The 24,490-nt window shown below is 41.0% G+C and overlaps 1 protein-coding gene across 2 annotated transcripts in view; it reads right to left on the minus strand.

Moving 5' to 3' along the window:
• Positions 1–14,561, minus strand: part of PIGW (phosphatidylinositol glycan anchor biosynthesis class W) — an 81,882-nt gene extending 67,321 nt beyond the window's left edge. For both annotated transcript variants that reach the window (XM_044054567.1, XM_044054568.1), the window contains exon 1: positions 14,309–14,561. In XM_044054567.1, the coding sequence (XP_043910502.1) occupies positions 14,309–14,355 (47 nt within the window). In that variant the 5' untranslated portion in view covers positions 14,356–14,561. The remainder of the gene's footprint in view (positions 1–14,308) is intronic.
• Positions 14,562–24,490: the final 9,929 nt, after the last annotated feature.

Raw genomic sequence — 24,490 nt, forward strand, 5'->3', positions numbered from 1 at the left:
TGACTCACTATGGTCTTTCTTGGAAGACTTGCCTGGGATGTGAACTACTACACAACACAAAGTCACAGTTGTCATTCTATTGAATGCAGTGTCTGAACCACCTCTATGGTATTAGTTTGCGTGGCATTCTGCATGTTTAGTTACAGATGGGTATGCAATGCACTGCATACATTATTAAATGAAATAACAACAAAAAACAAACACATATGTTCCATCTCTGAACCACCAAGGTCTGTGCAGTACACAAGCATGCACTTATTGATTATGTTCCTGCTAACCAGAGACCCACTATACTCTGCTCCCATCTCCAATTTCTTTCTTTTCCATAGGTTCATAGATTAGTACTAGGCTAACTGCCCTTGCGAGCCATTTTAAGCCTAGCTAAGTATCCCTTGTGAGAATCGAACCCTGCACCTTGTAAGGCAAACACCTTAACGATTAGTCCACCCTCCCAACCCATCTCTGTATGAATGCCTTCTTCCTGCACTTCAGTACACCCCTCTTAAAAATGCTTAGTAATTTGTTAAAGTAGACAGTACACATTAATTACAATACTAGACAACTACTAAAAACCTATATAAACAAATATATCAGACAACTGCTAAACTGACAAAACTTTATTACATACATAACTCCACAATACCTTTTACACCACTGCATAACCAGGCACTACTACCCCTCATTGCTAATTTGTATTCACAGACCAATACTAGACATGACAAGGATTCAAATTATTCTCTTTTAGATAATGTACTGGCATACATTTTTTCCCACTCAGGCAACACATAAAAAGTTACACCAATGAACAAACACTATCCCACATAAAACTAAAGGGTTGCAATTCTATAGAAATTTCTGTTCTTATTATGATGGACTGCATACTAAACACATCCACAAATGAGTATTTTACTGCAAAATTAAAATATCACACCGTACTTAATCCAATATATAACATGACTAAGAAACACAGACGCCTCTTTGTATTAACTATTATACTAATTACTAAGGGATACAGAGTTAAATCCTACTCCACAAACAACAACAAAAAAAAAACATTTCCTGCACACAAATTGCCTCTTAATTTCATGACTGCAAGAAGCTTAAATAATAACTGAATACAACTGGAAGAAAAAGCACAGACATAAAAATAAAGTATAACCAAAGTAACAGAGACCTGGCTTAAAGATTCATCCTGAAAATCCCCTAAGAGGAAAGACAACTGCAATTATAACAGGCCAGGCATGAAACAAGGAGAATCACTATTGCTAATTAACAAAATGGCAAACCTAAACCGTTCTCTTATAAGCAGTAGTCAGACCTCAGTTAAAGAATGTAACTATATTCCACTAGAAATTCTACTTTGTGGGAAAAATAAGGTCAGTTACTGGTGTAACATATATTCCACCTTTTATAACTACATCCCATTCATGCAACATTAGAAAAAAAATTGGTGAGTTCTTTAAGAAATGTAGAATTACTTTTATGAGTGATTTTAAGATGGGCTGAGAAGGATAATGCAAGACAGAACTGGCCACATCCGTAGTAAATAGTTAATCGCAGATGGTCAAATGCAGTACTATAACCAGCCCCCAAAATATCATACTTCAGGTTTAGAAGTTACACTGGCATTTTAGACAAACTACAAAAGATGTGTATGATCCCAATACTATATGCAACCATAACCTATAAATTATAACTCTCATCTTGCTTTCTACAATATTACAGACCGTCACCATAAATAAGATTTACAAGAACAATTTAAACATAATAGACATTAACTAAACTGCAGAACTGCTAATACTTGGCTAGAATGAACTGTTTGCACAAAGAGATCCCACCATAGCTTTATTAGCATTCTATAACTTACTAACCCCACTACTGGACAGGTTATACCCAATGAAGCAACTATGAATGAGAGAAAACATAGCTCCTGGGTTCACTGAACACATATGGGCACAAAGTCTAGAACCAAAACATAAGAAGAATGGAAAGCAGTCCACACAAGCAGAAACAAAAAAAGAACTCAGAATAACAGATAACAATAAATACCGCTGTTGCTAAGGCAAAATATGTTGAGGAACAATAGACAAAACATATGGGAAATCCTAAACAGTTCTGGAATACAACTAAAACATTAAGTACAGGCAAAATACTATTAAAATAGCCTTCAATACAAAAATAAGAGGAGACCAATGTTGTCTGCCACCACAAGCAAAAAAAAACACATTATTTCATGACAAAACAACAAAAAGCACACCAAGTATACCACTGGATAAATGTATTGATTTTCTGCCCTTTTAGTTAACAGCTATAAAAAACAAGAAGTATTAGACGTCCTTGAAAAACTAAGACAGTGATAAGAAGTCAGACATCCACTGTATATATCATAAATTAGTTAAGCTTGGGCAAGAAAACCAAACAAGGTAATATTAATTTATAATTTTACCCTTACCACAATTACCATAGTGTGCAGCTTAAAACACAATAATTCTCCCATATACCAAGGTACCATCTCTTACATAAACTTTCTGACTGCAGCCAATAACTAAACTATGCCCACTAGCAAGAATACTAAGAATTATATAAATACATTTTAGACTAAACTATGACATACTGACAAACACAGCTTTTGACCCAACTTTAGTACTATGAGAGCTGTGCATTTACTAACTGATTAAACATACACAAAGATGGAAGATGGCGTACTATTTGAAACTATTTTCTTTGACATAAAATGTCATTTAACTGTGGATCATGCCTTACTAGTAGAAAAGCTATCATACTGTTTTGTTTTTTTTTATTACAAAAATATAATGGCTTAGTGACTACCTTACTAACAGAACATTTAGAATATTTGGCTCTAACAGACAATCAGGAAAAAGGATCATTAACTAAGGATGCATCATAACAGGGCACCCTCAGACCTCTGCTCTCTCCTATCTTCCCACAAATAATTTAAATTAGCACCTATCACAACTGCTACTCTATACAGATGACATTGCTCTTAACAGAGCAGTTAAAACTATAATCATCCTTTTCAACACATTTTAAATTACTTTGGAGTTGACTGACTACTAACAAATTAAAGTGTCAACACATCAAAGCTACAGTCATGGCATTTGGAACAACGCAAAGACTAAAAACATAGCTTCCATTACCATTAAAGACCCATCCGGAATACCTTTACCATATAAAACACAAAGATACCCTATAGTACTAGTGGATCAGTCTTTCTTTTGTTAATCACACAGAAGCGCAAGTCAATAAAGTACTAATAAACTAAAGACCCTATGTAAAATTTAATTATACTTATAGAAAGTGAAGAGATAGTGCAAAAAAAAAAAACGCATATCTTCCAAGGTGGAATACTGTGAAATACTGACTTCTCTTACACAAACTACAGAAAATAAGACACTGTGGTTTAAACCTCTAACAATGAGCATCACTGCATAACCCTGAAGAAAGGAAAATGGCTGCCAGTGAAAGCCAGGGTATCAATACCACCAAATGTATTAACCTTTACATTACTAAATGCTTGACACTGCCCACCTCTTGCAAATAAGCTAGTTACCAGAAGCCAGCCTTATGTACATGCCGAAACATACAAAAGCAATACAATTGCTCAGACCACCATAAAAGTTATCTTGTACTGAAAACATCTTTAAAAATACTACTAGATAATTGGAATGCTATTTAGAAAAATATTAAGAGGAAGTAAACAGCTTCAAGAAGAAACTCGAGCAGCACCAGTAGGTGATAAAAATTCTCATGTACTAAGTATAGGGTCTGCCATTATTACATCTGTTCTGAAAACTTGTTATATGTACTACTTGATGCTGTAACAAACGTGCTGCTGTTATTACCTCAGCACTGACAAGTTATTCTACTGTATAAATGTGATATGCCTTTACAATGTTTTAGCTTTCTAGACTGAGTCGTGACCGAAAAGGGTCTTTGGACCAGTTCACTTACCTGGTTAACAAACATACATAAATGAAAAAATAATACAAACTATTTTTTTTTATACTTTTTGTTCACAACCACACATTTTCCTATTTGATACAGCTGGCATTCATCTCCATCTACAGCTTGCTCCTTATCAGAAGAAATTCAAAATACCCTACTGATAACACAGAACCTTACCAGAAGATGATCATAACTTCGCAACTTAAATATATGGAATTTTTCACATAACCGATACTTAATTTAATGCATACAGCACTAATAATACATGGGAAGGAAACTGCAGGTCCTAAATGTAATATAAACACTAATGAAAGTTAACGCCTCCAATTGGGCATCTAGGTCATGTTTTAAAGGAAGAGAGTGAGTTACACTGCTTTATATGCATGGAAAGTTTATTCTGGATGTTAGGGAGGTGCTGAGTTATAAACATGTGTCTCTACAGTGTTTTATTTATCTTTTGGTGAAAATTTAGGTCCCTGGTTTTTAATGCTGGTGGAACCACTGGACTTAAGGAGATACAGAAGGTCCAAGATAATCAGATCTCTAATGGCACAATAAAATATACCGAAATCTCTCTAAGTCTGTAAGGCAATGAATAAAAGTACAGAGCTTCCAAACTCTCTTGATAGCTTAGGGTCTTTATGCCTGTGACTTATTTCGTTAGGAATATTTGGAGCCTTTCTAATTGTTTGACATGTTAAGACATATTCCAACAGGAGCATTGTACTCAATAATATGTTTGATCTACGATGAGTATAAATGAGTGATTGCTTTTTTTAGACCTTGATGATGTTCCTTTGGCAGTTAGCTGCAACAAATAAAAGTATTTCCTGACAACCATTGTTACATGATAGTCAAAAGGGAGGGAGATATCAACTCAAGGTTCCAAGTCTCCGACTACATTTCTGTTTTAGAGTGGTTTGTTGCCTCTACAGTACGATGAGCGGAGGAGTTGTCTACTAAAAGTGATAATATTACACTTTTTTACGATTTAATTTGAGCCATTTTTGTACATAAAATTTACTAAGCAGAGTTCAGTTCTGGAGGGTTTGGGTGTCAGAAGGTGACTTAACAATCTTCAGTTTAGAGTCATATGAAAACTTAGATAACCACAGGTCATGACTTCCTGATTGGAGATCTGAGAAGTAAAGGCCAAAAAGGAGGGAGCCCAGCACCAAGCCCCAAGGAACACTGCTGTTCACTTTCTTATATTCTGATGAAATGGTTACATCTTTCTCTGTATGGGTTCCTTCTTTCAGCCAGTTTGCAATTCATCTTACCCACACATGGGTCAGTCTTTAAAACATTGTGCATCAATGCCGGCATATGGAACAATACTGAAAGCCTTGGTTAGGTCAAAATATTCCATGTGTACTGAAAGGCCAATGTTTACAACCTCTATAACCCCTTCAAAAAAGTTTACTAGATTCATGAGACAGGATCTACCCTTCACAAAGCCAAACAATTGAGAATCAAGACTAATATTATTCTTGATTTCGTAATCTATGAGGTCAGTTATACGTTCCATAGCTTTGCAGATGAGGCTTGTTAGACTGACATGTCTGTAATTAACTATGTCAACTGTAACCCCACTCTTATGGAGAGGCGTAATCACTGCAGTGTCTTAGTACTTTCAATAAATGATCTTTAGAGACAAAAAATGAGGCAGTAAAGGGTTCAGGTATTTCAGGTCTTTGTATAGCAGTCTCAGGTGTGAAATTGGCATTAAATTTGTTAGGAAGGATATTGGCAATGTCTGTTGAGCAAGAATAGGAGGTGTCTTTATGAGTAAGTTCAGAGCAATATACAGTATTAAATAAAAAAAATGAACGTCTAAAAACACAAATTGGTAATAAAGTCAATTTGTGTTTTTAGCCGTTCTTTTTTTATTATTTCGCCTTTTTACGGCTATTTTGTTTCTTTGGAAGTTTTGTGAGGTACAATATACAGTATTGTTTTTTAGTTTACTAAAATAGTTAAAAGATGATTTACATTTATCACTGGCTTCAGAGGCCAGCCTAAGTTCATGGTTTCCTTTAGTGGACCTGATAGCATTTTTTCAGACTTCTTCACAATGCTTTTCTTTTAGAACAGGATATCTGATGTGTAATTAAAAGGAGTTACTTTTTTGTGTTTTTTTGTACAGCTTATTTATGGTGGTGGACCATCAGGTTGGTTTGTCTGAATTTTTCAATGATATTTGATTCTGGTAAGGACTGCTAGCACTATGCATTTTTTCTAAATGAGTGTAAAATTCCTTAGTAAAACTTGTTGTAGAAAGGTTGCGGGGTGGTACAGTCATATGTGAATTTTGATATTTCATCATAGAGTAGATTGAGGTTAGCACATCTGTAGTCCTTAAATTTATTGGGGTTTGCTTTTGTGAATTTAAAGGAGAAACTCACAGGTTTGTGGTCAAACTTTATTGGGGAATGAGATACCAGAAGAGTAGTGCAAATACGTGCCCATAGAATAATGCACAGCAACGGTTATTCCGCTTCACAAAGGAGGGGCCACAACTGACTCTGGTAACTATTGCCCCATAAGCCTGACTAGCCTGGTCTGCAAGGCTATGGAGCGCATCATCATGGAACTCATTAACAAAGACATTGGGAACCTCCAAACACTTGACCTGGACCCAGTTCGACTTTGTTAAGGGCAGATCATGCCTACTAAACCTGGTTGACTTCTTCGCGACAGTCAACAAGGCCAAGGACGAGGGAAAGGTGGTTCACACAGCCTACCTTGATCTCTCAAGGTGCTCGACACCATTCCTCACTTGGGTATTATAGAAAAACTCACCAGCCTGAACATAAACCCCTATGTCACAAGATGGGTTGCCAACTGGCTTACAGACAGAACTCACACGGTAAGAATAGCGGGCTCCAGGTCCGACTCTAAACCAGTCACAAGTGGTGTTCCGCAAGGCTCGGTTCTAGGATCCCTACTGTTTGGCATATATTTCTCAGAAGTACAGGCAAACACAGGAGGACTATGGCTAACTAGGTTCACCGATTAATGCAAACAGGGAGCCATAATTGTCTCTTTGGCTGACACGGACATCCTTCAAAAAGGCCTTACTGAGACAGACACCTGGTGTCAAAGTCATGGCCTCAAGCTAAATGCCAAAAAATGCATAGTCATCCCATATGGGAAAAACAAAACACCCACGAATTACCACATAGGCGGCAGCCCCCTTAAAACAGAAGAGGTAATAAGAGATCTGGGGACCCAGGTAGATAGTAATCTCTCCTTTGACAATCATATTTACTCGTCACTCATCAGACCCATCATAGAGTACAATGCCCCATTTGGGATGTACCTCACAAAGCACTTCAAACAGCTGGAAAGACCACAAAAGCACCTCACCAAAAGGATTACTGGCCTCAAACATATGTCCTATGCAGCCCGACTGAAAAAACTCCGGCTGTACTCAGTGGCATATCGCTTACTCAGAGGTGATCTCTGCCTGACTTTCAAAGCCATGTCCAACTCAGAATGGATGGACATGCTCCACCTAAAGAAATCCAAGTCACTGCGAGCCACGCGCTCTAGTAAGCTAAACCTCTCCACAACAATAAAAAGAACACGCTGGAGGGATAGATTCCTGTCACAGAGACTACCCATGCTTTGGAACAAAATTCCTAACTACATTAGGCAGAGCCCCTCACTAACACTCTTCAAGAGAAGCCTTGACAAGTGGATGGGTAACAGAAAATACACCCCTGGGATCACTTCATTGGCTCTGCTTGACAGAGGCTCAGTTAATTAATCAATGGGGTGGCAAAAGCCGACACACTTTGCCTAGGCTTATAAATGCCCTCGGGCAGATAGCCTAGTACCTACCTATGAACCTATAATAGTACTCATACTAGTAAGAATCATGTCAAAAATGTTGTGTTCGGTAATAGGTTTACTTACAAACCAACAAAGTCCAACCAAATGGTGTTGAAGTGCTGAAGTATAACCAGTAAGAAGTAGTAGCACAATGTTGCGAGTCCACAGATAGGATTTATTAATACAAAAATACACAAATAGTTAAGCGCTTAACTATTTGTGTATTTTTGTATTAATAAATCCTATCTGTGGACTCGCAACGTTGTGCTACTACTTCTTACTGGTTTTACTTACAAACCACTCAAGTGAGTTTTTACAGGTTCACAGATACATACGTCTATACGAGGCTAATGACCACTAGGGCCCTAAAAAGCCTAGCCGTGCAACCCAAATGAGACCTACAAATTTGATTTATAGGGGGTGATTTACTTGTTTGTCCATTACTGTCATAGGAGCCAGACCAGGAATGAATTTCTGATTACCCATCCATTAGTCCAAATTGCGTTTAGCTAGAGACAGGGAAGAAATGTGCTTCATCTGGATAGGGAACCTGTTCCAGAGAATGGGAATTCCCTGAAAAACATATCTGTCTCTCCAACATATCCTATTTATGTTGCAAGCAAAATTTAGGTCTTTTAATCTACAAGTTCTGATGCTGTCTGTTTTGTGGATGTGTAAAAGATTCATCAAAACAGGGTCCAGGGATGCCTTATATGCCAGGCAAAGCTCACCCCTCAGAAGTCTTGTATGATACAGAGTAAAGAGATAGAAACCTTTGTGAACATTCCAGTTGCTGTGTGTGTCTAGTCAGGTACATACCAAAAGGGTCATTATTCTGTGATGGGCCTGATGATGGCTGATTACAGTGGTATGATGACCTCTCTGGACCTAGATGTCATGCCCTTCCTTATAAGTTGAGCAACAGAGAAAAATTTTATAACTACCTTGGACACATGGAGTCCTGATAAGTTATATTTTCAACTATTTAGGATGCATCCTGGGATGTTATTGGGGCGCACTGACACCGTGTCCTTGACTTTATTGAGTGAAGCTAGTACATGCTCCCTAGTTATAGTTGGAGGGTTAAATTTTAAGGGTATTACTGGGGGGTGAAGGGAGTTTTTCATTAAGTCTACAAATTGTTGGGCATATCCTACATTGGAGGCTCAGGTGTCCCAGTTTATTGAGGGTAGTTAAAGTTACCCAAAAATAATGCAGTTTTTGCTAATAGGGAGAGAGTTTAGAACATTGAAGAATCTTACATGGTCATCAGGAGAAAAAGATGTTCTGTAATAAGTTATTAAATGATAATTAATCCTAGCTGGAGTGATGTAATGTTCAGCGAGTGGCTTCATAGGGATATGAATGCAAGTTAACATGTTCCCTGAGTAATATGGAGACTTCAACACAGCTGCCATTGGGTCTGAAGACATGAAAAGTGCAAAACCCCAAGTATATTGTGAGTGGTCTCTTTTTATTTAAACCAAGTCTCAGCAACTACACAGATATGGAGGTTTTCCAAATGCAAGAGCGCCTGAAGAGCAAGCAAATTATTATTTAGACATCTGGGGTTGAGGAGAAGCAGCCTAACGTGATCCAATTTCAGGACTGATATGTTAGTCCCATAAGAATGCCCTTCAGCCTGACTCTGCCTAGAAAAGGTACTGACAAGCAGCAAAGACTTTAACCAGTACGTGTAAACCTTTGACGTAGAAATGAAGGCCATTCTTAGAGAAGCAAGCTGGATTGTCAAGCATCTCGTCCCATGCTGACAAACAGCGCACCTCCTTGAAATGACACCAGCTAATTAACCAACTGCTAAAAGCAATTATCTTTTCTTTACATCTAGGCATCATTCGAGGTGAAGGAAAGATTCCAAATCAGGACCAGTGTCTTATCTGCATTTGTAACAGGCATAGAAAGTTCTGAAATGTCAGTCTTTATGCCCCTTTAGCTTTTATGTCTCAAGTCATTCACTCCCACGTGCACCTCTAACATGTCACAGCCAGATTTCCAGGAGTTAAGGTCCTTAGCACCCTTGTAAAGTCTGAAATCATGGTGCCTGAAAGACAATTTAATATAACCTTCTCCTTGTCCAGCCTTGCGAGTGACAAAATCACCGTGCCTGATAAGAGAGTTACATTTGACTAAACTATCTCTGTTACTGCTGCAGATCAGAGTTGTAGATTTGCACTGCTTTTGTTCACAGTGACTCTATCACAAGAATGCGTTTGGTAGATGAGTGGCCTGATCTTTGCTGAGACTTAATCTTCTTACTTCTAGGAGGCTTAGGGAATGATGCTTTACAGACTCAGCATAACACATTTTGGTGTGATTAGTGAAGAACAGTGATATGAAGATACCTGGGCAAGTTTTTTAGACGTCTCTTGATTATCTAGGTGCGGACACCTCTCATAGATGGAATTACTAGTGTTGAGAATAAGTGAGTTAGTTCTCACTCTTAGGATACCTAATGCTAAAAAACTGGCAACAGAGATGAAACAGGATGAATTTCCACCTTGTCAGTGCTTAGTTGCCCAGACTAGTAAAATGAATGCAACAGAGGGTGGATGTAAATATAACAGTAATCACTAAATATACAAAAGACTCCCCAGTGAAAGGTAGTTTTGTCCCATATGTTGCACATTTTAAACGTCAGACAGAGAAAAAGGCCGATATTTATTGGTACTGGATTGTGCAGTAAGAAGGCAGGAAGACATGAAAGAGAAGGTAACGCAAAACTTTAGCAGTTTAACTGGAAGAACTCCCCAGTTTGAACTACTAATGCTCATTGGTATGGTCAGATGACATGAAAAGACAACTTTGAACAACTTGCCTGCCCCAGGTATAAAACAGCAATGTAGGCTGGCTGGATGAACACTCACTATTCAGGATGTGTGAAATACAGGGGAAAAATAAACCTACTTAATTAGCTTTAAGTGGCTGACTTCACAAAATGATTGACTGTTGTCATTTAGCACAAAAGTAATGTCAAAGGACAGTGAGGAAGTTTATGATCAAAATAACATATTGGGTAGACAAAAAAACAGCCACAGGGTTTAAGAACACAACAACAGGGTGAAGAATTTTTTTTCCCTTGAATCTGTTGTGGGACACCTTGAATTGGCAAAAAACAGAACTGCGGACATGATAAACGTTATTAAGCTTCTCAACAGACAATAGCAGTCACATCTTTGCCCAAGAAGCAGTCACACATTAAGCAAGTTAGACCTGCCCCAAAACCAAACCAGGATATAATTCCAAAAGCTAAACTACTTTAATGGTAAAGATAGTGCAATTATTTATAATAAATGCACAAGAAGAGATTTACTGTCCCCACATTACAGAACTGCAATTTCTCCACTTTCTTCTATTACTAGTATTCACAGGTTCATAGGCTATATAACTAGGCTAATGACCACTAGGGAGGGCCTTTACAAGCCTAGCCACACCCCCCAAACCATTTGGGTCCAGAGTCATGGGCATCTACACGTGTGGGGCACAGTAGTTAGATAACTAAGGATTTGTGGGAGGGGGGGTTAATGATAACATGCTAGGAGTCTTAACATGAAACTGCACTCACTGGAAGCAGTCCTCACTTTGGATGACGCAGACATCTGTGCACTCACGGAGACCTTGTTCAAGGCTGTGGAGAGCACCCCATCATACCGGCTTACTCCTCCTTACACACGATCATGTCACAAACTGAAGGCATGAAAACTAATGAAGGTGGTGTATCAATATCCGTTAAAGATAAATACACCTCCAGATTGGTTAAACAGTATGATTCTTCGGGTGCAATTAACTGTTGGTAGACACCTATTCAAGTCATTGCCAGCTACAGGACCCCCTCCATGAATCAGGACACCCACTCTGCTTACTTGGATCTATTTGACTCTATCCAGATATAACCAAACAATATAGGCTTGGGTGACTAACTACCATCTACTGACTGGGACAATTACTCATGCAGAAACTCACTTGCCCAAACGTTCCTCGATTTCATTAACTCCAATGCCCTGGACCAGCTAGTTGATACCCCCACAAGGGGTGCCAACATCCTGGATCTGGTGTTTACCAATATGAGGGACCACTGTAGAACCCCATATTGTGAGGTCTTTCCTGGTGAGATCTGACAATAAATCAGTCTCATCTCATTCAAAGTTACTATCACACCCGACCCCCCACCCAAACTAAAAAACTTCTCCAAAACAGATTATAACAGGAAGGTATAAACAGCTTCACTGCACCTCCTCCCTCAGACAGAACAGGCAACTATGCTGAGTTCTACACAAATGTTTTATACAAACACCTGAACAACTGCATTGATGCAGCCATACTGGACAGGACCAAAAAAAGCTCCTCAAGGAGCAGCAAACCTGTTTGATGGACAACTGCCATTAACAGGCTTTACAATAAAAGGAAGAAATTGTCGTCTAAGAATAAGAGGAAGTGAGCCCCAAACTGGAAACACTCCCTCCTTAGTTTAAACGAGAAAACAAGACTCTTTGTGAAGTCCTTCAAAGCTAACTATGAATTCAAATTAGCTTCCTCAACTAAGGCATTATTTTGTTACATCCGTAACATAAAAGGAAAGGCTCAGATTTGTGCCAAACTGGTAGTTAATGATGCAACATATAATGAGCCTGTGGATAATGTTAACCCATTAGCCGACAGGTTCTGTGAAAACTTCACTCCCCCTTCCCCGCCACAATTCCCCAAAGACATCCCTACCACCTGTCCATTACCCTGTATCTTTAAAGAGCAGGTCATGAAAGCCCTCTCTAAGATCAAAAACACATCCATGGGATCTGATAACATAGGTTCATAGGTGTTTACTAGGCATCCCAGGCTACAGTCAAAATAGGGGAATCCACCTCCAACAGCAGACCTGTAACCAGTGGTGTTCCACAGGGATTAGTCATAGGACATCTACTGTTTGCAATCTATTTCTCCAAAGTGCAAGCTAAAACTAAATGTCTGTGGCTGACAAAGTTTGCTGATGACTGCAAACTGGGAGCGGTCATAGAATCTCCAAATGATGTCAACATCCTACAAGAGGGTCTCACACAAACAAATGACTGGTGCCAAAGTCATGGCCTTAAACTCAATGCAAAAAAATGTATTATCATCCCTTTTGGTAAGTGATGTTCCCGCTAACTACCACATTAATAGCAACACCCTAAGTACGCACTCAGTGGTGAGAGACCTGGGCACAAAGGTTGACAGCAACCTTACCTTTGATCATCAGGTCTCCACAGTGGTAAGAAGGGCATTCTATATTGCTCATCTCATAAGTAAGGGCATTACTTCCAGAAAAAAAAGAAATAACCTCCCTGTACTCTTTCCTTATCAGGCCAATAATTAAATACAATGCCCCTTTTGGTATGTACCTTTCCAAGCACCTGAAGCAACTGAAGAGACCACAAAGGTTCCTCACAAGGAAAATTCACGGTCTTCAGCATCTGTCCTATGTGGATTGTCTGAAATCACCATCACTTTATTCTGTTTCATACAGACAATTTAGAGGCGATCTCTGACCCTGCTTTATTGGAAATGCTGCATATCCGCAAGTCAAATTGTACACAGGTTACTCTCTCTAAAGACCTTTACTGGAGGGACAGATCTGTCCCCCAGATGTTGCCACACCTTTCGAATAGACTCCCACTTCATGTCAAACAAAGCACCTCATTGACCCTCTTCAAATGCAATCTGGACAACTGGATGGGTAACTGTAAATTCACCCCAGGGGTTCCACCTGCATCATTTTGAACAGGGGCAATATGTGCTAATCATGGAAACAATGGTAAAACTTGGCTACACTTTTAAGGGCCCTAGGGCCATTAGCCCAGTAACTTCCTATAATACTTTTCTTATTGATGGGCTCTGTCCTTAAGGGGTATGGGGGCCAGTCCAGGGGTAAATTTACAACTTCCCATCAAACTGTGAAGGTTTCATTTGAATAGGGTCAGACATGAACTCAGTTTTATGTGAATGGGGAGCCTATTTCATAGTGCAGGGATCCTTTGGGACACATATTTGTAATTCTAGCACATTCTGTTTATGTCACAAGTGAAATTAAATGACAGGTCTAACAAGTATTGAAATTAAATCCTTAAGTCAATATTTCCCTTACAAAAGGAATACAATCCCTTTACTTTCTTCTACTGGTACTGAAACTAAATTTGTAAATCAGCTATAAGCGAATAGCTTCCTAAACTTAATAACAGTACTTTACGACATATAACGTTTATCTGCATAATTTTTCTATAAAGGGATTAATCTGAGTAAGACCCCGTAGAAGGTATTTTATTACATTTAGTCTTGTCAGTATTCCAAACTTCCGGGTAACGAACGTAAGAGTAGCTAGGGCAAAATAGAATATCTCCGGGACTCTATCAGATATATATATATATATATTTTTGCATGATTAGAGTAAAAACGACCCACCACTATCTCAGAATTAATATCTCTGGTTTCCCTATCAGTATTAAATAAAACTGACCTGTTCGAGTATAAATCCGACTGTATATTACGAAATAGACACGTCATTCTATGTAGAAATCACTCTGCGCTGTAGTTATTAAATACATCTTGGAATCGCGTAATTAAAAATCCCAGACAAGCATCGGTATTCAAGAATTACATACTTAAGGACTAATTGCAGCTACATCACAAAACAGATGTCACAACGAAGTAAAAATATTATAAACTACAATTCCCACTAAAACAATGGCAACATGCCAGTTTCATTACAATTCCTTCCGCGTCTCACACATCAGTGACGTTTTTGCTGCTAAGCCAGTAAGATTAGACCTTGGAAAGTTAGGTTGTCCCGAGATGCAGTAATTCCGAACTGCGAAATTTGAAAACTATTCTATTTTTGTGTATGATAGTTTTTATCCATATAGTTTGGATAGTCAGAAAACCCTTTTTAAAGCCAAGATCCGGGCCCAAAAAGCAGTCACACCATTAACACAGATTACACTCAAAAGTCAAAAATGTTTTAAGTTGCATTCATAGCTCTCAATCTTCCATCTCCAAAATGAGGAACACTAGCCCTCAGAATGTGGAACAAATGGGGAAAAATGTGGAACACACACTAATGGCTTGCTAACAACTTCAACTAGGAAGGTCATTGGATGGTTAAAATATGCTAGTTTTACTTATAAAGAAGATATTTTAATGAATTAATACGATTCATTTCTATTTACCATGGATTTCACTTAAAAATTCCTAACACTAAATGTGTGACAGTCTTTCAATGTGGAGCTTCGAGGAACATGAACTTTTTAAGACCACAAATGAGGTACGTTCCTCATAATGAGGTACACTTGAGAGGTATGGTTGCATTTTTACAGATGGTTATCAGATACATATAGCACATAGCAGATTACTAGGTGATGATGGAGAATACTAAATAGGTTCATAGGTAGGTACTAGGCTATCGGCCCTGGGACCTATACAAGCCCAGCCAAAAAGGTACCCTGGCTTTTGCCACCCAAGAAAATTATTTTCCTGTGCTACTGTCGAGCAGAGCCACAGAGGTGATCCCCGGGGTGAATTTCCTATTTCCCATCCAATCATCAAGATTTTTCCTGAAAAGTGCTAATGAGGAGCTTTGTTTGATATAGATAGGTAGTTTATTCCCGAGTATGGGAAGTCTCTGGGACAGGAATCTATCCCTCCGGCATGTTCTGTTTATTGTGGTGACAAGGTTTAGGTCCCTAGAGCGTGTAGCTTGGAGGGATTGGGATTTCTTTAAGTGGAGCATGTCCAACAGCTCTGGATTTGACATAGCTTTGTATGTTAGGTAGGGATCACCTCTGAGTAGGCGATATGCGATGGAGTAAAGCTGTAGTTTTTTGAGACGGTCTGCGTAGGGCATCTGTTTGAGGCCGGTAATCCACTTAGTGAGGTATTTCTGCGGCCTTTCCAGTTGTTGTAGATGTCTTGTGAGGTACATACCAAAAGGGGCGTTGTACTCTATAATGGGTCTAATGAGTGATGAGTAGTGGGGAACAATGACCTCTTTTTTTCTGGATGAGAAACCTTTTGTGATGAGGTGTGCCACATAGGATTTCCTTACTACTGTGGCGATGTGATTATCAAAGGAGAGACTACTGTCCACCTGTGTCCTAAGGTCTCTTATCACACTTTCGGTTTTAAGTATACTACCGCCTATGTTGTAGTTCATGGGTACAGAGTTTTTACCCAAGGGGATGACAATGCACTTTTTGGCATTGAGCTTGAGGCCATGGCTTTGACACCAGGCATCTGTCTCAGTGAGGTCCTTTTGTAGGATGTCCACATCGTTAGGAGTTTCAATTATGGCTCCTAGTTTGCAGTCATCTGCGAACTTCGTTAGCCAAAGACCTTCTGTGTTAGCCTGTACTTCAGAGAAGTAGATACCAAACAGGAGAGGACCCAGGACTGAACCCTGTGGTACTCCACTTGTCACTGGTCTGAAGTTGGATTTGGAGTCTGCTACTTTCACAGTGTGGGTTCTGTCAGTGAGCCATTTGGCAACCCATCTTGTGACATAGGGATTTATACCTAGTTTAGTGAGTTTATCTATAATTCCAGAGTGGGGGATGGTGTTGAAAGCCTTGGCAAGATCTAGATGGGCTGTGTGAACCACCTTACCCTTGTCTATGGCTTTGGTGACTGCTTCAAAGAAGTCTATCAGGTTTAGTAGACATGATCTGCATTTTACAAACCCGAACTGGGTGGGGTCCAGAGTTTGGAGATTACCAATGTCTTTGTTTATAAGTTCCATGATGATACGTTCCATGGCCTTGCAGACCAGGCTCGTCAGGCTAATGGGGCAGTAGTTCCTGGGGTCCATGGTGACTCCCCCCTTGTGGAGTGGGATAACAGTCTCTGTGCACCATTCAGCAGGCACAAAGCCTGAGGTGAGGCTATGACTGAACGTGGTACTTAGGTGGGGTGCCAGTTCCTTCTGTAGTTCATGTAGAACGCAGCCTGGGATGTTGTGTGGTCCCATGGATGCTGTGTTCTTGGCTTTGGAGAGTGTGGTTTTTACCTGTGCAGCCGTGATTACAGGAACTTTGCATTCTTCCAGTATAGAGATGGGCTCTTTAGGGGGTGAGAGGGGGATAAAGTTAGCACTGAACCTATCTGCCAGGATGCTGGCAATATCAGTCTATATATTTAGTGCCATTGTGCTGTAACTCAGAGCAGATCTGAGTGTTGCCATTGAGATTCTTGACATAGCTATAGAATGCTTTGTGGTTGTCTTTAGAATCAGTGGCGATCTTGTTTTCATAACTAGCTTTTGAGGATTTTATCAGGGATCGCAGCTTCTTACTGAGTCTGACCAGGGAGCTCCTCCACTCATGGGATTTTACTGTCTTTTGCAACAGTTTCTTCCTTCTGTTGTACTTTGTTTATAGCAGGGGACCACCAGATTGGCTTCCTTTTTTTTGAAGGATAGCCTCTTGGTTCTGTTTGGGATAGCACAATCCATGCACTCATGTAAGTGCTTATAAAGTACAATTGTGTAGGATTCAGTAGTCGTAACTGTATTGTCCAACTGCATGGGTGTCATGAAGTTCACCACTTCTGTCTTAAGAAGCATGAAGTTGGCTTTGGAGAAATTTTTTACCATGGATTCCTTAATGGGGGGGTGGGGGCAGGATGTGGATATCTGGGGTAATTAGCTTATGGTCGGATTGGACCAATGAGGCGTTGACTTCAGGTGTGGATCACCGGTCACTCATGTTGGTAATGACTAGATCTAGGATATTGTTGCCCCTGGTGGGGATGTGGATAAGTTGATCCAGGGCATTGGAGTTTATGAATTCTAAAAAGCGTTGAGTGAAGGAGTTGGTACATGAGTAGTTTTCCCAGTTAATGGTGGGGTAGTTGAAATCACCCATTATTAGGGTGTTTGTTTGAACCCTAATATTTTCCATTACATCAAGAAAAGAGGAGTGGGAATCCTGGGGCATGGTGGGTGATCTGTAGCAAGCTACAATTTGGATTGCAGTTTTGCCTAGAGTTAGTTGCACTTGGATAACCTCGGTTGCATTATGCTGAGCAACTAGCCTGGAGGTGTGGATATCCTTAATGAATATGGACACACCTCCGCCTTTGATGTTCCGGTCCAGGTTACATGGCCGAAAAGTGTGGTATGAGTTATAGCCTGGTAGTGCAGGGGTGCTCTCTGGAGCCTTGAACCAGGTCTCAGTCATTGCACAGATATCGATGTTCTCCATTTTAAGGAGTGCCTTGAGTGAGTGCATTTTGAGATTTAGACTTCTAGCATTGAGTAGCATCACCCTCAGTTTCTGCTTGCCTGTTCCTGTTACGGTGGTAAATTTATCATTTGGACCTTGCCTAAAAAAGGCACTATAGGGGAGGCAAGAACCTTAGCCAGTATCTGGAATTCCAGGGGTGACAGGTGCAGGCCATCTCTGGCAAAGCATTGTGGTCTGTCGACCATGTCATCCCAGGCTGACAGATACTGGATCCCTTTAGAATAACACCATAAGCTTAGCCAATTGTTGAAGTCAATCATTTTGTCCGTGTACTGCGGCATCATTCTGGGTGATGGCAGAATGCTACTCAGGGCTAGGGTCATACCTGCCTGGGCTACAAGATCGGAGAGCTGTTCCATGTCTCTTTTCATGTCCAGGGAGGTACGTCTCAGGTCGTTCACACCAACATGGACAATGACAGAGTCATATTTGTACTTGTTGTGGAGTGACCTGAGTGCGTGGGTTATGTGGCGGATCCTGGCACCCGACAGGCAGCTGAATGTAACCTTCTCCTTGTTTAGCCTGGTGAGTGGGACATCAGTGTGCCTGACTATAGAGTCACCTATGACTAGTGTGTTGGGTACGTTGTTTTGGCTTATTGGCTGTGGTTGAGTGGCACACTGTGTCTGCGGGCTATGTGTCATTTGGGTTGTGTTGGGGGGTGGAGGTTGCTTACATTTCTGCTTTGGAGGTCTCTGTTGCTTGAGCAGATTATTATTGAGAGCCTCCATGAATGTTTTTGTGTTTCTATGTGTGGATTTTGGTGGTGTAGATTTAGTGAGGCTATGTGATAAGTGTGGTGTGGTGCAAGTATTTACCTTCTCCTCTTGACTGTCAAGTTCAGTTTTGATTGGAGAGAGCTTTACCTCCAGTTTGGCTAGATAAGTGCATCTCTCACAGGTTGTAGTGTTGGGTGGTAGGAGGAGAGGGTTGTCTGTGTACATGAGGCAATTTCTACATTGCCCCAAGATGCTCAGATTCATAAGATAGACAGGAGAGAACACTGGGAACTGACCCTTGGACATGCCTGAATAAAAAACTATTTTCCTCTAGATGAGTGAGGAAAGTGAGTACAAGAGCTGTTTTTCTCTAAGCAAGTGAGGAAAGTAAGTACCATAACTGTTTTCCTCCAGGTAATGAGGAAGGTTGAGTGCTGTAGTAATTAGTAGGTTATTTAGTGCTTGCAAGTTCTGAACAAGTGCTGATCACGAATACTCTGAACTGAGTATAACTCAACATCTATGAATATGAACACGAGTGACAGTCAGATCAGTCTTCTCCCTTATTGCTCTAAAGATTGCCGAGTTGTACTAATAAACAGAATTTACTCCCAGAAAGGAATTAGCACTGACAGCGGCAGAGAGCTCGTAAATGGCTTTTTCAAAAGGAAGCACTAATGCCACTAACCTATTGTACCAACATGCTCAATGCTTATTCAGGGTCTGTGCTAGCATTTTAGCCCCCCCCCCCCAGCAAGTTTCAAGTAGGGGTCCTATCCAGGAGAATATAAAGTTTGATCTTGTTGCCATCACGCCCCCTTCCTTGTCAAGCTTGCCCAGCAACATTTAACGATCACTGTACGGATATGTGCTGCTTAAAATCAGGGATAGTATCCTATAGCAGCGTGGACATTAAGCGAACACCCAATACTTTGTATTCGGCTTAGCTTAATGTCCGTCTGCATGTACTATATGGATGTAAATGCAGCTGAGCATTGTGAAAAGGATAAGTGGCAAATTCCTGTATAATGTTATTGCAGTCAGACCACTACAAAGACTTGTAGTGGCAAGGTACACATACTGACTGGCATTTAGTGATAACTGTTACATTATGACAAGCCCCTGTACCACAGCAAGGTAGCCACACACAGTCACAGAGGTATACACACTCATTGAGTGGCATTTAATAGCAATTTTACATTATGACAAGCCTCTGTACCACATCAAGGAAGCCAGTCCTATAGAGATACACAAAGACACCCACACTGACTCCCGCACACAAGACAGACAGCTACACGGACTCTCACACACAGGACATAGACATCCACATAAGGCAAATACAGTACTACAGCAAGAACGGACACCCACAGACTTCCTCACACAGGACACCAACACAAGACAAAGACAGCACTACAGCAAGACTAAATGTTAACACCCACACAGACTCCCACACACAGCTACACAGACTCACACACAGGACAGACACCCATGATTGACAGACCTTGATGCTTTGCCAGAGACGGCCTGCATCTGTCACCCCTGGGATTCTGGGTATTGGCTAAGGCTTTAGCAACCCCTATAGTGCCTTTTTTAGGCATTCTTCCAAAGCCCAAAACTCCATCGTAACAGCTACAAACAAATGTAATCTGAGGGTCATGCTGCTCAGTGCTAGAAGTCTAAATGTCAAGATGCACTCACTTGAAGCTCTTCTCAAAATGGAGAATGTTGACATCTGTGCTGTAACAGAGATCTGGTTTAAAGAGGCAGAAATCACCCCTGCACTCCCAGGCTACAACTCATTCCATACCTTTCGGTCCCAGAATACATCTGGAAGCTCCAGAGGTGGTGGTGTCTCCATATTCTTAAAGGATACGCACACCTCTAGACTGGTAGCCCAGCATAATGCATCCAAGATACTTCAGGTACAACTAATACTGAGTAAGACGGTGATACAAGTCATAGCCTGCTACAAAACCCCAAACATGTCCCCAGACTTTCACTCCAACTTCCTAAGCACCCTGGAATCTATTAAGGTCCAACCCAATACTCATACTGGGTGACTTCAGCTACCCTTCTATCAACTGGGAAAACTATCCAAGTACCAATGTACAGGCCCAATGCTTTCTAGAATTTATCAATTCCAGTGCCAGGACCAGCTCATTCTGACCCCCACTAGAGAAAGCAACATCCTTGACCTGGTTATCACTAACATGGGAGACCATTGCTCCACATCTGTACTCAATTCCTCCCTGGTTAAATCTGACCAGAAACTGATCACCATGGAAATCTCCATCTCAACTACACCCCCCGCTAAGGTGACCACCCTGAAAAACTTGTCTAAAACTGACTTTGGGCTCCTAAAAACAGAGGTGGCTAACTTCTCAGCACCCATGCCAATGGAAAATAGCTGCATGACTGCCAAATCATACACCAATGTACTGTATGAGCATGTAGACAAATGCATGGACCTTGCCATACCAAATAGAACTAAGATGCTCTCCTCCAAAAAAGGATGCCAATCTGGTGGTCCCCAGCCATCAATAAACTCTACAACAGAAGGAAGAAACTGTTGCAGAAAAAAAATCAAGTTACGAGACTGGAAAACCTCCCTTATCAGTCTCAACAAAAAGCTGAGATCCCTAAACAAATTCTCTAAAGCCAGCTATGAAAGCAGAATTGCGGCTGACACCAAAAACAACCACAAAGCCTTTTATAACTATATCAAAAACCTCAAAGGTAATACCCAGATTTGACCTGAGTTATTGCACAATGGCACCTCCTATACTGAGCCAACATACTGGCCGATAAATTCAGTGCCAACTTTACCCCCCCAAGGGTCCTATCACAATACCAATAGAAAGCCTAGTACCCACCATTTCTGTGGCACAGGTAAAAACTGCATTGTCCAAAGCCAAGAATACAGCGTCCATGGGACCTGATAATATCCTTGGCTGCATCCTACATGAGCTACAAAATGAACTGGCACCCCATCTGTTTGCCCTATTCAATCACAGCCTTACCTCAGGCTATGTCCCTAAGGAATGGCGCACTGCTGCAGTCATCCCGGTCCATAAAGGGGGAGCAACTACTGACCCTGGGAACTATCACCCCATTAGTCTGGTATGTAAACTATGGTGTGTATCTTCATGGACCTGCTTAATAAAGGTACAGGCAATCTCCAGACTCTTAACCCCATACAATTTGGCTTTGTCCAGGGGAGATCCTGCCTGCTGAACCTGGTTGACTTCTTTGAGGCAGTAACCAAGAGTGTGGATGAGGGTAAGGCAGTGCATACAGCCTAGCTCAACCTGGCAAAGGCCTTTGATACCATTCCCCACTCAGGTATCATTGATAAACTCACCAAACTAAGCATCAATCCTTACATCACTAGGTGGGTTGCAAATTGTCTCACAGACAGGACCCACAGAGTGAAAGTTGCAGATTCCAAGTCAGACTGTTGATCAGTCACAAGTGGAGTCCCACAGGGCTTAGTGCTAGACCCTCTCCTGTTTGGCATCTACTTCTCAGAAGTCCAGGCCAACACAGAAGGACTCTGAATGACCAAGTTCACTGATGACTGCAAGCTAGGCATCATTATCAATTCCCCAAGTGATGCAGACATCCTACAAAAGGGCCTCTTTGAGATCAATGACTGGTGTTGGAACCATGGCCTAAAGCTTAACACCAAAAAATGTGTTATCATCTCCTTTGGAAAAAAACTCAGTTCCCACAAATTACCATGTTAATGGGAGCCCACTGAAGTGGCAGTAAGAGATCTGGGCACGCAGGTCGACAGCCACCTCTCCTTCAACCACCACATTGCCACTGTGGTCACAAAGTCTTTCTATGTGGCACATCTTATAACCAAAGGTTTCGCATCCAGGAAGAAAGAGGTCATCATCCCTCTCAACTCATCTCTCATTAGACCAATCATCGAATATAGCGCCCCATTTGGCATGTACCTGACACGACACCTGCAACAGCTGGAGAGGCCACAATAGTACCTCATTAAAAGGATCCTAGGCCTTAAACACATGTCCTACATGGACAGACTCAAGAAACTTCAGCTGTTCTCAGTCTCTTATCGTCTATGTAGAGGTGATCTCTGCTTGACGCACAAAGCCATGTTCAACCCAGCCCTACTTGAAATGCTACACCTAAAGAAATCTCAAACCCCCCATTCCACACACTCCAGAGAATATAACCTCATTACCACAATTAACAGAACATGCTGGAGGGACAGGTTCATCTTCCAAAGACTGCCCATACTCTGGAATAAGTTTCCCATTCATGTCAAACAGAGCACCTCACTGGCCCTCTTCAAGAGAAATCTTGACGAGTGGATAGGTAACAGAAAGTTCACTCTGGGGATCATTCCAGTTGCCCTACTGGACATGGGCACTGTGAAATAACATCAGGTGGAACGGTGCCTGGGCCATCTTTTTTCAGCTAGGCTTGTAAAGGCTTCAGGGCCATTAGCCTAGTACACACCTGTGAACCTATGAACACAAGACAAAGACAGCACTCTAGCAAGACTGAACACATACAGACTCCCACACACAGGACAGAGACATACAAGACCAGGACAAAACTACATCAAGAATGAACAGAGACCCACACAAGATGAAGGCAGCACTACTGCAGGACAGAACTGAGACACTCACTCAGACTCCCAAAAACAAGATGATGACAGCACTATAGCAAGACTGAAATGCACAAGAAGCATTAGATAAACCAACCCCATCACACAAGACAAAGACAGCTACAGGCATACAGAACAGCCACACTGCAGAGGCACACAAGAGAGTCATGGGACAGACATAGAAAAGGCTACAGACACACAAGACATACAGGAGAAAGCCATGGGAATTACAGAGCCTGATGCAGACAGACTCAAACCCAAAGAAACACACACGGCATACAGGAGGAACCCATAGGGATTTACTGAGATTGAGGCAGACAGACAAACCCAAAGAGAAACAGGTGAAGTCAAAAAGCACACAGATGACAGACACCAGAGTGTCATTTATCTTCAGTGTGCAGTTAGCTCCTCGGCTTTTTTAGTTGCTGCCACGTTTAGTGCAATGAACAATTAGTTTTTCCCGTGCTTCTGTCCAGGGCTCACAATGAGTCCTGCAACTCCCAACTGTGCTGCCTCACAATGAATCCTGCCTCTCCTAGCTGCCTTTGCCTCAACAAATCCTGCTGTTTTTCATTCTCCTTGTCCTACATGGTCCTACCTGCTGGAGTAAGCAAAATCAGTGAATACACATCATACTATACAAGCCAGGCTAAGGTGCTGCCTGAAATGTACTGCCATACAGCATTCTAAAAGATTACTGGAAAGGACATATGAGCACATATCTAGATTTTTACTGGGATTTTGTGAATTTTCTTTTGGACAAAGTCTTCAGTGAGGCTGTTGTGTAATAAACTTTGCCCCACTTCATGCTCAATTGACAGCATGACTAAGGCTGAAAGTCTCTGCTGTCTCATTGATGAATGTAGGTATGCCTTTATAAATTTTATTTTGAAAAGCTGTGTTCTGCAGTAGCCACTGTAACAGGTGCAGTCAAATAAATGTGCAGTGAAACATAAATATTTAGGTGTCTTGAAAGTGGTTGCGAATGAGAAATCTAACACAGTAAGTGGTGATGACTCAGTATGAGTCATTCGAGAATGGCT

This window comes from Protopterus annectens, chromosome 13.part0, assembly GCF_019279795.1.
Source record: "Protopterus annectens isolate FY-2018-M chromosome 13.part0, PAN1.0, whole genome shotgun sequence".
Classification (NCBI taxonomy): Eukaryota; Metazoa; Chordata; order Ceratodontiformes; family Protopteridae; genus Protopterus; species Protopterus annectens.